Source organism: Cervus canadensis, chromosome 2, assembly GCF_019320065.1.
Source record: "Cervus canadensis isolate Bull #8, Minnesota chromosome 2, ASM1932006v1, whole genome shotgun sequence".
Classification (NCBI taxonomy): Eukaryota; Metazoa; Chordata; class Mammalia; order Artiodactyla; family Cervidae; genus Cervus; species Cervus canadensis.
The window spans coordinates 5,464,730-5,479,681 of NC_057387.1; the positions used below are offsets into that span (position 1 = coordinate 5,464,730).

General features: G+C 38.6%; 1 protein-coding gene and 1 long non-coding RNA gene across 6 annotated transcripts in view; one reads left to right on the top strand and one right to left on the bottom strand.

Moving 5' to 3' along the window:
* NUF2 (NUF2 component of NDC80 kinetochore complex) overlaps nucleotides 1–7,956 on the bottom strand; it is a 38,047-nt gene extending 30,091 nt beyond the window's left edge. Inside the window, exons 1-5 of one of the 3 annotated variants that reach the window (XM_043450614.1) lie at nucleotides 7,808–7,956; nucleotides 4,488–4,622; nucleotides 2,979–3,053; nucleotides 1,960–2,036; nucleotides 1,403–1,464 (exon numbers count right to left, since the gene is read on the bottom strand). In XM_043450614.1, coding sequence (XP_043306549.1) covers nucleotides 1,403–1,464; nucleotides 1,960–2,036; nucleotides 2,979–3,053; nucleotides 4,488–4,610 — 337 coding nt within the window. In that variant the 5' untranslated portion in view covers nucleotides 4,611–4,622; nucleotides 7,808–7,956. The other 2 variants (XM_043450624.1, XM_043450631.1) reach the window with 2 other exon arrangements.
* Nucleotides 7,957–8,067: 111 nt separating this feature from the next.
* LOC122429929 lies at nucleotides 8,068–14,311 on the top strand. Of its 3 annotated transcripts, none has more exons than XR_006266191.1 (4): nucleotides 8,073–8,265; nucleotides 11,519–11,636; nucleotides 13,248–13,469; nucleotides 13,887–14,311. It is a non-coding gene; the product is annotated as an uncharacterized LOC122429929 (long non-coding RNA). The 3 variants fall into 3 exon arrangements; XR_006266190.1 differs by having other exon boundaries at nucleotides 8,075–8,265; nucleotides 13,261–13,469; XR_006266189.1 differs by having other exon boundaries at nucleotides 8,068–8,265; nucleotides 11,519–13,469.
* The last annotated feature ends 641 nt before the right edge of the window (nucleotides 14,312–14,952 follow it).

Sequence of the window (14,952 nt, forward strand, 5' to 3'; positions counted from 1 at the left end):
GGCTGAACACGGAAGAATTGATGCTTGTGAACAGTGGTGTTGGAGAAGACTCTTGAGAGTCCCTTGGACTGCAAGGAGATCCAACCAGTCAATCCTAAAGGAGATCAGTCCTAACTATTCATTGGAAGGACTGATGCTGAACTGAAGCTCCAATACTTTGGCCACCTGATGTGAAAAGTCGATTCATTAGAAAAGACCCCAGTGCTGGGAAAGATTGAAAGCAGGAAGTAAAGGGGACGACAGAGGGCAAGATGGTTGGATGGCATCACTGACTCCATGGACATGAGTCTGAGCAAGCTCTGGGAGATGGTGAAGGACAGGGAAGCCCAGTGTGCTGCAGTCTATGGGGTCGCAAAGAGTCAGACAAGACTGAGCAACTGAACAGCAACCTTTATCCACAGAAATGAAAATACGTGCATACAAAGATTTGTTCCCTAATGTTCACAGCAACTTTATACCCAATGGCCAAAACTGGAAGCAATTCAAATGTCTTACCAACTGGACAATGAATAAATAAACTGTATACTTATGATAGACTGCTACTCTAAAATAAAAGGACAACATACTAATAAATACAATAACGTGGACAAATCTCAAAAGCCTTCTGCTAAGTTAAAGAAGCCAGACACAAAAGACTATAGACTCTATGATTTCAACTACATGAGGTTCTGAAAAATCAAAATATTATAGTGATAAAAAGTAGATTAGTGCTTGCAGGTTAAATGCATGACCAAAGAAACCTGACTGCAAAGGGATATAAGGGAACTGTGAGGGCTCATGACTGTGGTACGGGTTATATTACTATATACATTTCCTAAGATTTATTCAGTTATGCATTTAAAATTAGTGAATTTTTTATTTTGTATAATTTATATGCCAATAAACAACAAAAAAAGTAGGAGATCCAAAATGGGATAAAAAATAAATTTTTATATAGTACACCTAATACCTTGAAACATAAAATAACTTGAATCAAATAAATTAAGGGACACAAAATTAGAAGAACTTTACATTTTAATACAGTATCATGACTATCATGATTATCAGTGTTAAAAGGTGTTTTCTTCATGGTAAAAAGTAATTATGATATTTGATAAAACTGGTATGATTAATTCATTATGCAACATCACAGCTTGCATATTGTTTGTATTCATAATCTCAAATTTACAGAACGTTTTCAAATGTAAAGAGTTAAGAAAAACTAATCAAAAAAACAGCTTTTCTGTGACTTTACAAAGGAAAATTTTCCAATAATGGGATATTAAAAAATTCATCCTTGAGAATCAAGACACACTTTCTAAACCCAAGTTTCTTTAAGTCTTTTCTTTTTTCACATTATTGACAGAAAGGTAAAATGTTAGATTAAGGCCAAACATTAAAAATTGTTTTAATTTTCACTTACTTGGATATAGAATATCAGCAATCTCAAAGTCATTCACCCGACAGATGGGCAGAAATGAGTCCCTTGAAGATAAAGTGGAGCAAGCATATTGAAAAGTATCTTTTGAATTACATTCTAAGTCAAAGAGGATAAACATCCTTTTATCAAAAAGACTTCTGGATATATTTCTCAGTGTCAAAGGACTGAGTCAGAAGTCTACTACAATACATAATCATATACCACTGAAATCTACTTTTTCTGTATATTACACAACTATTCATGTAATACCAAGGTATAGTTATAGATTCTAATAACACACAATCTTGGAGGTACCAGGACTCTCTAAGACGCAAAACTCTAACAATTTTAGACTCACAGTATCTTAATACATCAACTGAAAGAACTGAAGTGGAGGCAGTTAGCTGTATTTGCTAGAAAAGTACAATTTTGAATATTTATGGGAGGGAATGGAGTGAAAAATGGTAGAAATTCCTTTCCAAAGAAAATCATGTCTTTAAGAAAGCCAAATGTAACGTAAATACAAAGGTGGAGTAAGAAAATAATGACTCTTTACTTACAAATGAATAAACAAATTGCTGACTGGTAAGAAGCCTTCCATTATATGTGGATACATGACTTCAGAGTTCACTGGCATCTAAACGTAATAAATCACAAAATCCAAATTACAAATTGATTAGACAAAACGAGAAAAATTTTCAGCCTCAAGAAAGTTTAATCATAGATTAAAATCAAAATATATTAACTTGCTATCATTAAACAAACAATGCAGATCCTGGCACAAAACTAGACGTGTCATTAATATTAATAATGCTCAGTTCATAAGTGAGTGTTCAATAAAGACTTTTTAAATGAATGAAAAAATAAAGGGGCAATGATTAGCATTTGCTAAATATCAGGTACTCTGCTGAATTATTATATAAATATATTCTTAACATATATTCCTCCTTAATTTTTATAACAAAAGTAGGACAGAGTACTAACCTTATTTTATAGACAAAGAAACTAAACCTTAACAAGATTTCATAGTAAATAAATGACAAACCCTTTGATTTTCAAACATCATATATTGAGATTCTACAGATACTGCATTTTTGTACATCTTCAGTTGATGCCCTGATGATTTAACAATAACATCAAAAAAAGATTAAGAAAAATAATTTTCCTACTAGAAATACATAATTTGCTATAAGTTCAACTACTTTATTTCAACTATTTCCAATCTCAGTGCATATCTCTTATTCTAATTTGGAAGTCCTTCCTGAGAAGAGAACAGTATCTGTGAAGACTTTGCTATTGCTTATTGTAGTCTCTGAAGACAAGCCTGAAAATCTGTTAATAACTGCAGAGAATCAATAACTTGTTTCATTTAGGTCTTCAGTAATAGTTTTCATCTCAGTAAAGCTATCAATATAAATCATTACTACACCTAAGATTCCTTTGTAAATGACATTAACTTTAAATAAGTCTTTGATTTTGCTAAAAATAAAGTCAAGAACTTCCTATCCTGTAAACCAACATCAATGTGAGCAGGAGAAATGCAGCAAAAAAACATAATTTTGCTTCATCTTAAACCCACCATGTAAAAATGCTCCAGTCGAATTCCATATACAATCTGTAAAGCTCTCATGTAGATCATATGCAAGACTTCAGGCTATAACAGAAAAATAACTTTTAATACTCTGTTGTACCACTATCACCATTACTGTCCAATATTGTAGTTAATGGATAAACAGAAGGGTGACAACATTACTCCATTTCCCTTGAGATATTTTTTTGCCACTTTATTTTTTAATTGAAGGATAATTGCTTTATAGAATTTTGTTGTTTCTGTCAAACATCAACAAGAATCAGCCATAGGTACACCCATGTGCCCTCCCTGCTCAGCCTCCCTCCCAACCCCACCCCTCTAGGTTGTCACAGAGCTCCTGTCTGAGTTCCCTGAGACATACAGCAAATTCCCACTGGCGATCTGCTTTATATATGATATTGTAAGTTTCCATGTTACTCTCTCCATACATCTCATCCTTAATTTCTCCATATTTTAAAACACCTTATATACTCATCAGTTTGCTCATATGTGCTGAGTCATAGGTACTGGTCAATAAGATCAGTTGTTTAGGCTTATACACGGAATGATAACAAGAATATTCAAACACAATCCAAGCAGTCTATCCACATTTAGGGAATGGAAGAATAGGTTAGTCTTTCAAAACATGTCATCAAACATATGACAAAAATAATGAGGGCTTTTTTTTTTTTTAAAGAAGAACACGGGAAACCTTGTTTGATGCCTCAGATGTTAATATGCCTTAGCTGTTAAAGGGACTATTATGATCCAGGAGGTATACATTTAATAGGATAGTATGGGATTTTTAACTTTTATCTTCCAAATCAGCAGTTTCCAAATGCTGGCCTATAGAACCTTTTCTCATCCATATGAGAAACAAGTTTGTTTATTCTGAGATTATTCCTTCCATTTTAAAGAATTAAAGAGTCATCAAGATCAAAAAGTTTAAGTTCTACATCATTAAACCAGGTTTTATTATGTTATCACTTCAAGATGAACACAGGAAAATGGAAGGAGACTGGGATTTTCTGTAACACACGACTAGTTCATTTCTGCATTTAACAACTAAAGACATAAAAAACACTATGTGTCAAAACAAGTCAATTCCCTGTTGGGGCATAATGCAAGAAAATTAATCTGTAAGCTTCCCAAGAAGATTGTTTCTAAGCACTTTTTGTGATTGGAAACCACCTGGAGTAAGTTCCTTCAAGCTTTACCAATAAATGATACCCTCAGACCACTACTCCAATAATAAAGTTTAATGTACTGTAATACATCTATGGTTTAGAAGCTTTTTTTGGAAGACAACAACCACCTTAAAGACTTGAACTCCTAATAGGAATGCAGAAGCTGCCCCACATAAAAGCAGTGTTATTTTAAAATAACTCTAGTTGAGAGATTTTCTCTGGATTAAAATTACTAGCCTATATCAAATAGTGATATACATGCCTTTCCCCACACATTACAGACCTAGTGTAGCCTGTATATTAACCACATGCAAAAAGAACCACATTTTACCTTGGGATTTGGAGAAAGATCATTCTTAGAGAGGTTTTTACCATCAGCTCCTGTTAAGATTTTGTTTCGAATATGAACCACAATTTCAGCTGCATTATATCTAGGAAAAGACAAAGTTTCCATCTTGGGAGTCTCCTGTTGGTTTGAAGGAATTAAAAACAAAGATCAGAAACATGGCACAATCAGGAGTTCTCACTACCTGGAAGCTGACAAATACAAGGACAAAATTAACAAGCTAAGGTTGAACTATATTTATGGTAGTGCTATTGTCAAATTATCAAACATCCTAGTAAGATAATATTAAAAACAAATATATATATACACACACACATACATATTCTAAAACAACACAGTCATTTTCTAATTTAACTAATACTGTTTTCTTTTTCATGGGAAAGAGGACTTAGGTTGAACAGACAGATGAGAAACTATGTTTTTTGGTTTGTTTTTTTTTAGTTTGGGAGGCCGAGTTCAATAAGATCCCAAAGATTAATCCTCAAAGTAAAATATATAGGTAACACTATCAGCAGAATCTATACACAAACAACAGCAACATAGGGTAAATAAATAATAAGCTGTACTGTACTCTGATTTGACATTCTATTTAATGACACACAGTGAGATGATTAATAAGGTTTAAGATGTAAGTAGGATGAGAGAGAAAAAAACAGAGTAAGAATAGAATAGCTGTGAGTAAAAGTCATCAGCATGTCATCATCATTCTTTGTGACACCATGGATTGTAGCCCACCAGGCTCCACTGACCATGGAATTTTCCAGGCAAGAATACTGGAGTGGGTTGCCATTCCCTTCTCCAGGGGATCTTCCTGACCCAGGGATTGAACACAGGTCACCGGCACTGCAGGTAGATTCTTTACCATCTGAGTCTCCAGGGAAGCCCATGAATAGCTGTAACTGGCAGGAATTCCAATCACCAGATGAGAACTTGAAAAATAAAATAACCAAAAAACCACTCCGTACAATGTCCTTCAACAGTGAAATATTCGCACCTGTGTCCTCCGAGAGCAGTTGCTCTCACAATTTTGGAGACACTTTTGGTTGTCTGCACTAGACTGAGGATGCTACTGGAACCTAGTGGGTGGTAGGCTCAGCATGCTGCGAAACACCCTGAAAGGTGATTGACAAATAACTTCCCAGCTCTGCCTAAACATTAGAAACCTCACAGAATTCACTGTCTCAAGGCAACTTTTTGTCCACCTTAGTATGAATCTAATAATCAGATAACTTTCTCATACTATACAGAAATCTGTTTGTTATAACTCATTCTGGTCCTACTTCTTGTCATTGCAACTAAATAGAATTTATTATTCCTTGGTCACATGACTCCACTTTCAAAAAATGTGAAGAAATCTATCATATCTCTCTGCTTAGTCCTCTCTGATCTAAAGAAAGTATAGTTTAAGAATAGCCACTCTATTTATGACTTTTAGAAACTATCATTCTGCTCATTTACCTCTACAACTATTTCATCAGTGTCTTCTTAAAATGTAACGCTCAAACTGAACATAATACTCCAGATATGGTCTGATTACGGTGGAATATCAATACAGTTGGCAATAGTCACTACTCATCTAACGCTACTATAACACTTACTGACAAATGTGTGTGTGTGTGTGTGTCTGTGTGTCTGTGTATGGGCGTTTGACTCAAAGTCCCAGAACTTTTTCAACGTAGCCCACTTCTCCATGACTTTTTACATGACTTTGTAGTCCACTAGCCAGGAGTTCTCCATGCTCTTTTTACATAACTGATTATTTGAACCTTAAGGATTTGTATTTCCTATGACTGAATTTCCCATTATTCCTATTTCATACTATTGAATTTCATAATTTGCATTTCCTATTATTGACTTTCATAATTCCAGACTTTCCTTCTATAGTCAGAATCTTTTTGTATCCAGATTCTGACACCTCACATGTTATATGTCCCTTTTAACATAAATATGCATTCTATATTTTCATCTGAGTCATAGATTTGAAAATCATTGCCCAAAGAAAGACTGCAGAAAAAGTCAATTTTCCAAAACAAACTATTAATATAGCTGGATCAGAGATTATTCCAATAGAGAAAGAGGTGCAAAATACAATATCTTCATAATTATTATCACACATCTCTCCCTTCTAAAGTCTTGTGCACTTTGCTATCAGGTTAATCTGCATAGAACAACAAATGCATCAGGTAACATCTTTACAAAAATAATTACTTGCCCTACCCATCACATCAAATTCAAATGTTTCTGCTTGGCTTTTAAAAACTTCCACAATTTAATAACCTAATCTATTTTCTGTTACAAGTTAGTCCCCTCCAGGACGTTTCCCAAACTTCCAATGTTTCCTTTTGAAACCACCTCTCCTATCTAACTTCCGCTTTTGTTTGATAGTACAATTTCAGTTCCAATTTGTCACGAGTGTGTGGAGAGAGGGAGGGAGAACGGGACAGGGAGGAGAGGGAGAGAAAAAGACAAGAGGTGGAGAGGCCTTCCAATCCAGTTTGAGCTCTCTGGTGAGATAAAGTATATAAATGGCCTAATATGTAAAGTAGCAGGCCATTTACTGCTAATCACCTCTAGGTGTCTCATTATCTGCAACACCACAATCCAGCGCACAGCAGGTTCATTTTTCTAAAATAAACTAGATCGTGGAAATCAAAAGCCCAAGGAGCCGATGCTAAACAAGGAAAAAAGAGTCCCAACCTCAAAAGATTAAAAGTTTCCTGAACTTATTCAGGGAAAAATGATCGTGCCATGCACGCAAAGCGCTATATATACACCGCCCTCTTCCTCTGACTTTTGGATTGGCATGATATTTCTAATATCACACCGCAGGTTGACGAGCTGCGGTCCAGTGGGTCGCAAAGAACACGACCTGGAGACTGAACAGCAACAACAAGATGATATTTTAGCCTTTCGATTTTTGGTTTTGACTTTGGTTAAGCGATGTTTGAGTAACGGAGATTCATGACAGCATCTGGAACCCCATTATCTTCTAAATAAATCGGTTAAAAAATATAGAAATACAACCTTCAACTGACCAGCTGGACCTCAAGTTTCTTCTCGCGTAATCTTTGCTGTACCAGAAGACAGACATTCGTTTCGTAGGAAACGAGTTCAGATTGTTTTGGGGACTAAAATCTAACAAAAACGACCGATGAGCTCACCCGCACCACCCAAAGGCGGGCTTCTGCAGCCTCCTCCCCAGCGACGCGTGTAACGAAAACACTGTCAGGCCCGTGGCTCCAGAGCGAGAGAGCACACACTGTCTCCCGGACTCCGTCCACGCGTGTCTCTCTGCTCTCACCTACCGCAGCAGCCGCCCTCAGGACGGCGGCGAGTCCGTGGAGCAGCCACAGGCGAAGTCAAAAGTCAGCAAACACCGACCGTTGTCAATTTTCAAACCCGCCGCCTCCTACTGGAAGTCCCTCCCCGTTCCGCCCCGCCCACTTCCTGCGCTCCGGCCGCGCCGGGTACCGGCTGGGCTCAGTACGCTTAGAGCGGTTGGCGCTGGAGGCGCGAGGGAGAACGCTGGGCTCTAGGCGGAACTATTTTTCGCGGAGTTGACGTCCAGTCGGAATTGGATTCTGCAGGAAGTGGGAGAGCCGCAGTTTGGGCAAGCAGTCCAGCACGGCCGCGGAATTCTCGAGGTCCGTGGACGTGTTTGGCTTCAGAGGTGAAGAGCGAAAGTGGATAGAGGGTTTCTGGAGACTTAAGCTAAGCTCAGGGTAACAAGGAAAGGAGGACGTGGGGCTGTCAGTGGGGCAAGGTAAGTCATAGAGTCTCAGAGTGTTAATAATGCTGATGCTTTTTGAGCAGAACTCCCGGGTTCTGTGTTGGATGCTTACAGGTGTTATATTTTTTCAGTTCAGTTCAGTCGCTCAGTCGTGTCTGACTCTTTGCGACCCCATGGAATGCAGCATGCCAGGCTTCCCTGTCCATCACTAACTCCCCGAGCTTGCTCAAACTCATGTCCGTTGAGTCGGTGATGCCATCCAACCATCCCATCCTCTGTCGTCCCCTTCTCCCGCCTTCAATCTTTGCTAGCATCAGGGTCTTTTCCAGCGAGTCAGTTCTTTGCCTCAGGTGGCCAAAGTATTGGAGTTTCAGCTTCAGCATCAGTGCTAATGGATTTTCAGGACTGATTTCCTTTAGGATTGACTGGTTGGATCTCCTTGTAGTCCAAGGGACTCTCAAGAAGCTTCTCCAACACCACGGCGCCCAGCTTTCTTTCTAGTCCAACTCACATCCATACATGATTACTGGAAAAACCTTAGCTTTGATTAGACATACCTTTGTCAGAAAAGTAATGTCTCTGCTTTTTAATATGCTGTCTAGATTGGTCATAGCTTTTCTTCCAAGGAGCAAGTGTCTTTTAATTTCATGGCTGCAGTCACCATCTCCAGTGATTTTGGAGCCCCCAAAAGGAAAGTCTCTCACTGTTTCCATTGTTTCCCCATCTATTTGCCATGAAGTGATGGGACTGGATGCCATGATCTTAGTTTTTTGAATGTTGAGTTTTAAGCCAGCTTTTCACACTCTCTTTCACTTTCATCAAGAGGCTCTTTAGTTCTTCCACGCTTTCTGCCATAAGGGTGGTGTCATCTGCATATCTGAGATTAATGATATTTCTCCCAGCAATCTTGATTACAGCTTGTGCTTCATCCAGCTCTGCATTTCTCATGATGTACTCTGCATATAAGTTAAATAAACAAGGTGACAATGTACAGCCTTAACGTATTCCTTTCTCAATTTGGAACCAAACTGATCCATGTCCCGTTCTAACTGTTGCTTCCTGACTTGCATGCAGATTTCTCAGGAGGCAGGTCAGGTGGTCTGGTATTCCCATCTCTTAAAGAACTTTCCACAGTTTGTTGTGATCCACAGTATCTTTTTTAGGATTCATTAAAAAGGGAAAAGGGGCTAATAGATACCATCATCAATTTAGGGATTAACTCAGAGAAATTATGCCGCTGACTTAAAGCTATGTGCAGAAGTTCGTTCGTGCGTGCGTGCTAAGTCACTTCAGTTGTGTCCAACTCTTTGTGACCCTATGGACTGTAGCCCACCAGGATCCTCTGTCCATGGGATTTTCCAGGCAAGAATACTGGAGTGGGTTGCTATTTCCTACTCCCATGTAGGATAGAATCCTGGCCTTTTCTTCTGCCTCCCTTCTTTCATGCTGCCACAAGAGCCAGGCACTGCGGGTGCCTTCCAACACTGAACTGTTCTCTGAACACACATGTCCCTGAGTGAGGTGGATTGTTTAGCTGATGCCTGAATGAGGGGCAGGCACCTCATTCCTAGTCACAAATCAGGGCCTTGCAGCAGAAGATGGGACGATAGGATGGCCTAGTTGTCGGGGAGAGTGGGGGACAACCATTTATGAATTGGGACACTGGAAGATGTAGTAGAACTTGCATCTGACTGTAGGGTACAGTATTAGTGAGGGTGATGTACTAGTTGGGAAGTCTGGACTGAATCAAGTGAAAAATAATGCTGAGAAGACTGTATTGACAATAGACACAAGTTCTGGTACTTTGTTGTATGGGGGAGTGGAGGCTTTACCTATGAATATAGAAATTTATGCTGATTTGAAGTGAAAGTACATTTCATATTCAGTAGTTTAGGGCTTTCTTTTCCCCTTTCTATGTCCATTTACTGATGTAATTCTCAAAAGTCAGAATCTAATAAAACTCAGAAGTTAGTTAGGAAATAGATTTTTTAAAAACACTGAGAATCTGAAAAAAAGAGACCTTTCTCATTGGCACTTACCAAATCAAGCTGATTACTTGTGAATTCATGTAACTCCACTAGGCCATATCTTAGAAACAAAGAAAAGGAATATAGATAGCATAATGGCTGAGAACTTAGCTCTTCAGTCAGAAGAACTGACTTTAAATCCCTCATCAGAGTGCTTACCATCTATGTGGACTCAGGCAGCTTGCTTAACCTAACTAAACTGGTTTTGGCATCTTTAAAATAGCGATAATATCTGATTTATAGGGTGTCATGAAGATTAGATAGATTTATTCCTGTCAAGTATTTGGCAGAACAGTATTAATATTGCCAGTTATTTTGACTATTATTATTTATACACTATCCTAGTAAAATATCCTGCAAATGTTAAGTGTTCAACCATTGTTAAGAGTCCAGACAAGGAAAGGTGACCTATTTGTAAACCAAAAATAGAATGAACCATATGGAGAGAGAAAAGTGAGGTGAAAGCAGAGCAGAATGACTGTATTTATAGGATAATAATTGTGTATTTGGAGAATAATTTTACTGTAGATATGGCAAATTGATAGTTTATTAGAATTAAAGTTAAGAAAAAACTAATAGGTGTTTATTCAGGTTGTCTTGATTATAAGGGTAGATCTGGTTTTTGAAAATATAGTTGTCTGTTACTGGTCATTGTGGAGTAAGAAGGCAGAACATCAGAAATACAGAAATCCCAACCTAGACTTTCTTGAGTTTGTCATCATTCATAAAGACATTAACTACAGCAGAAAATTAGATTCCACTACTCTTTATGACTGTAACATCTTTTTCCCCTGCATCTCTATACCCTCACATGGTCTATATCTGCTCTTATATTTCATTTTCCCTCTCAGCCCTCCTGCCATTACCTCCCTTCCCAGCCTAGAACACAGATTTATCAATATCCAGATGCCCCGTGTTTCCTTGCCTCAGACCCCAGTGCCTGTCAAAACCTTAATCCTGAGTCTGTCCCATAAATCTCCAGCTGATCACTTTGGAGGAAATAACACAAAGTGACATAGAACAGATTCTGGGTCTGCAGCTTCAGCTTACCCCAATTCTTGACACTCCTTTATCATTTGTCAGTTCCCGGTCTTATAACTTTCAGTGATAACCACCTCCTCCTTCCTCAGCTTCAACTTCTTTTTTGTTACAAGGTGACTAGTCTAAAAGGTATTTTTCAAGCACTCAACACACATTCACATGTGCCTGCGATTTTAATGCTAGTTCCTTTTTTAATTCGTGTTCTTTTTCTATTGTAGGTTGCACTTTAGATCCCAGATGACAGACCTGTAAAGGCCGAGCAGACCTTTGACTGACAAGATGGGGTGCTCAGTGAGACCATCACAGCCTGCAACTAGGACTTTATCTTGAACTCAGGTGGTGTTCTTGTGGTAGCTAGTGCTTTTGGTTGAAATGTTTTAAATCTCTGTTTAAGTGACAAGATTTCCAAATTGTTTCTGCTTTTTTTTTTTAAGTGGGTTAGTAAGGATGAAAAGTTGATTCACTTGGTCTAGTGTGGTAGGAATAGGTGAAATACTAAGATTGGGTTTTATGCCCTCCTTGCCATCAAAGACCCACTCATTGGAGGATGGAGATTTCCTCGGGGCCAGAGACATTTCCAGCAACTTTGTACCTAGTTAATTGAGAAAATCCAAGCCCTCATGTGATGTATCTCAGCTTCCTGTCCACCCCACATTTATCTGCCCCTCTCTTATTGGTCTTGGAAAATGAATAGCACCCACTCCGCCCGTGCTATTGACCGGTGCCCCTTCCTAGACCTCTGTTACCTTTCACGCCATTGGTCAGACGCTTCTTGAAACCTGAATCCCTTTGCTTCTCTCCTGTTTGTTCTACTTATCTCATGCTTCTTCGGGGCTCTTTCTCTGCCTGTCCTTTAAATAGCATACGTTTAAACCTTGATTTTTTTTCTTTTTTCTTTTTGATGAATATTCCCATTCAGTGTACCATCCATGCTCATTGTTTCAAGCTATTTGCTTCAGGATCCTAAAACTGCTGCTATACCTGACTTCTTCCTCGAGACTCAGACTTTTGTTTGCCTGCTAGATAGATCCATTTGGGAGGGCTCATGAGCCATTCAGATTCTAATTTATCCCTTCCTTTTCTTTCAGCTACCAATCTATCTCACTGTTGCCTCCAGCCTTACAACCCTCACCTACATCCCCCAATTTGTCTTTTCAGTAGCAGCCAGAATGATCAGTCTTAAATGTAAATCGGACCATTTTACTGGTCTGTTTAAATGTCTACAACCCTCCCCCACCCCCTGCCACCTCCACCATCACCTGCAAGATAAAGTCTACCTCCATAGCCTGTATCCTAGGACCTCCATAATCTCACCACTGTTTATGTTTCCACTATCATCTTCCATCACACCCACTTCCCATTCATGATGATGTTTTACACTTAGAGAACTTTTCATATTCTTATTGACATTGTCTGGACTGTCTTGATTATCTTTGCCTAACTCCTACTTTCTTTACTTATTTTTCAGATGTCTTCTAAAAAGCCTTTCCCTAATCCACAGACTGAGCTAGTTGACTTTCCTTCTGACTTTCTGAGTGTTGATTGATTTATCCAGAAAATACTTAGCCTCTTATTTTTTGCCAGACACTGAGCTAGATGTGGAAATATAATAATGAACAAGTAAATGTAAAAATCAATCTGATAATTGACCTGACAAAGCTTATATTCTCATAGGGAAGGGAAACACGAATTTAAAAAAAATGTAGTTCAGTCTAAATGGTTCCATGCTTGTGAATAGATAGAAATTAGCCAGATTAAATGCTGGAGGGCAAGATAACTGTAAAGGCCCAGACAGGAGAGGAGAGCATAGTCCAGGAACAGAGATTCTAGATGCAGGGCTGGGGAAGCAAATAGGCTTAGATCATGAAGAGTATTGCTGATCATATTAAGGCATTTGACCTTCTTCCTAAAGATTAGAGTAAAGTTGAAAGGTTTCAACATGATTAGGTTTGTATTTTAGGTGATGACTCTGACTACTGTGAGAAAATGGAATTGAGGAGTGGCAAGACTAATGGAAGGAAAACCAGTTAGGCCATCATTGTAGTAATCCAAGGAAAAGAAGATGGAGGCCCGTACTAGGGCATTGCCAGCGTGGATGGAACTATAAATCCCGGAGGGATCCAGGAAGTAGAACTGGCAAGATTTGACAACTGGATTGGAAGGCCAGAGGTGAGAGAAATAAAGAGTAGAGTTCCATAAACAAGTTTTAGTGAAGACCCTATTTGCTGTCATATGTTCACAGCCTGAAAGTCCTTAGACATTGTAGATGCTTGATAAATATCTGCTGAGCGAGAGTTTTCTGGCTTGAGCCTAGATAAATGGAATGCCATTTTCTGATTTAGGAAACGTAGAGGTGAAGTTACTGGGGGAGGTGACTGATGATTGAGTTTTGGATGTGTCTATCTCAAGATGCCTGTGGAAGATACACGTGAAAATGACAGATATGATGCAATTGGGAGAAATCTCAGGCATATTCTTTGTATACTTTAAAAAAATAAAGATTTATGTTTTATTGAAATGATCTGTTTTGTGTCTCTCTCCACTATTACACAGGACTGATTCTTTTTTTTTTCTCTTTTTTTCTAGCTTATTTTTCAATTGCAGGAAGATTGCTTTACAGTGTTCCTACTATCCAGCAACTTGAATCAGCCGTAATTACATATATATCAACTCCTTGGGCCTCCCTCCACCCCACTCCACTGCCACCCCCATCCTGCCCCTTCAGGTGGTCACAGAGCACCTGGCTGGGCTACAAGGGCTGGTTCTAAATGACTTGATTCCCTAGCACCTTACACCGTGTCTGGCACAAATAGGGCACCTGGTCATTGTTGAACTGAACTACTCCTTTTTAAACACGGTACATCTAACAGGAGAAATGAATAGTAGTAGTCTCTGAGGAGGGAGACTGGGGCTCAGAGTGAAAAGATTTTATTGTATATATTTTGGTTCTTCATGCCTTTTCCCTCATTTGCTTATATTTCCTATGAAAAATAAAAATGATGAGAAAGAAATGCTCAATTTGTATGAACTTTAAACTGAAAAAATACTCCACCTATGATCTGATACAGAAAGTGAAAGTGAAGTCGCTCAGTCGTGTCTGACTCTTTGTGACCTCATGGACTGTAGCCCACCAGGATCCTCAGTCCATGGGATTTCCCAGGCAAGAGTACTGGAGCGGGTTGCCATTTCCTTCTCCAGGGGATCTTCCTGACCCAGGGATCGAACCCAGGTCTCCCACATTGTAGGCAGACGCTTTACTGTCTGAGCTACCAGGGAAGCCCATGATCTGATACAGAGTAGAATATTAATGCTATATGAAGTCATACTGTTAATAGCATTTTTGACCACATCACATTATCAGCTTTTTTACAAATTTGATGGTTGTATCATTGTTGCTATTGTTCAGTTCGTTATTAGATAAATAACATTTATGTCTTTAAAAAAGTGAAATTATCAGCACATACTTTATATCAAGGGCATCAGAAAATCTTTGAAACTATGTATTGTGAGGTATAGTTAAAACTTACTAAGCCAGAGGAGTATGGTACTTTTATATCTGCCTAACAATTCATATGAGAGAAAACAGTGTGCCTCTTTGACCTGTCAGTTAACGTTTATTGTTTGCTAACATTACAAGTAGTGTCCAACATGC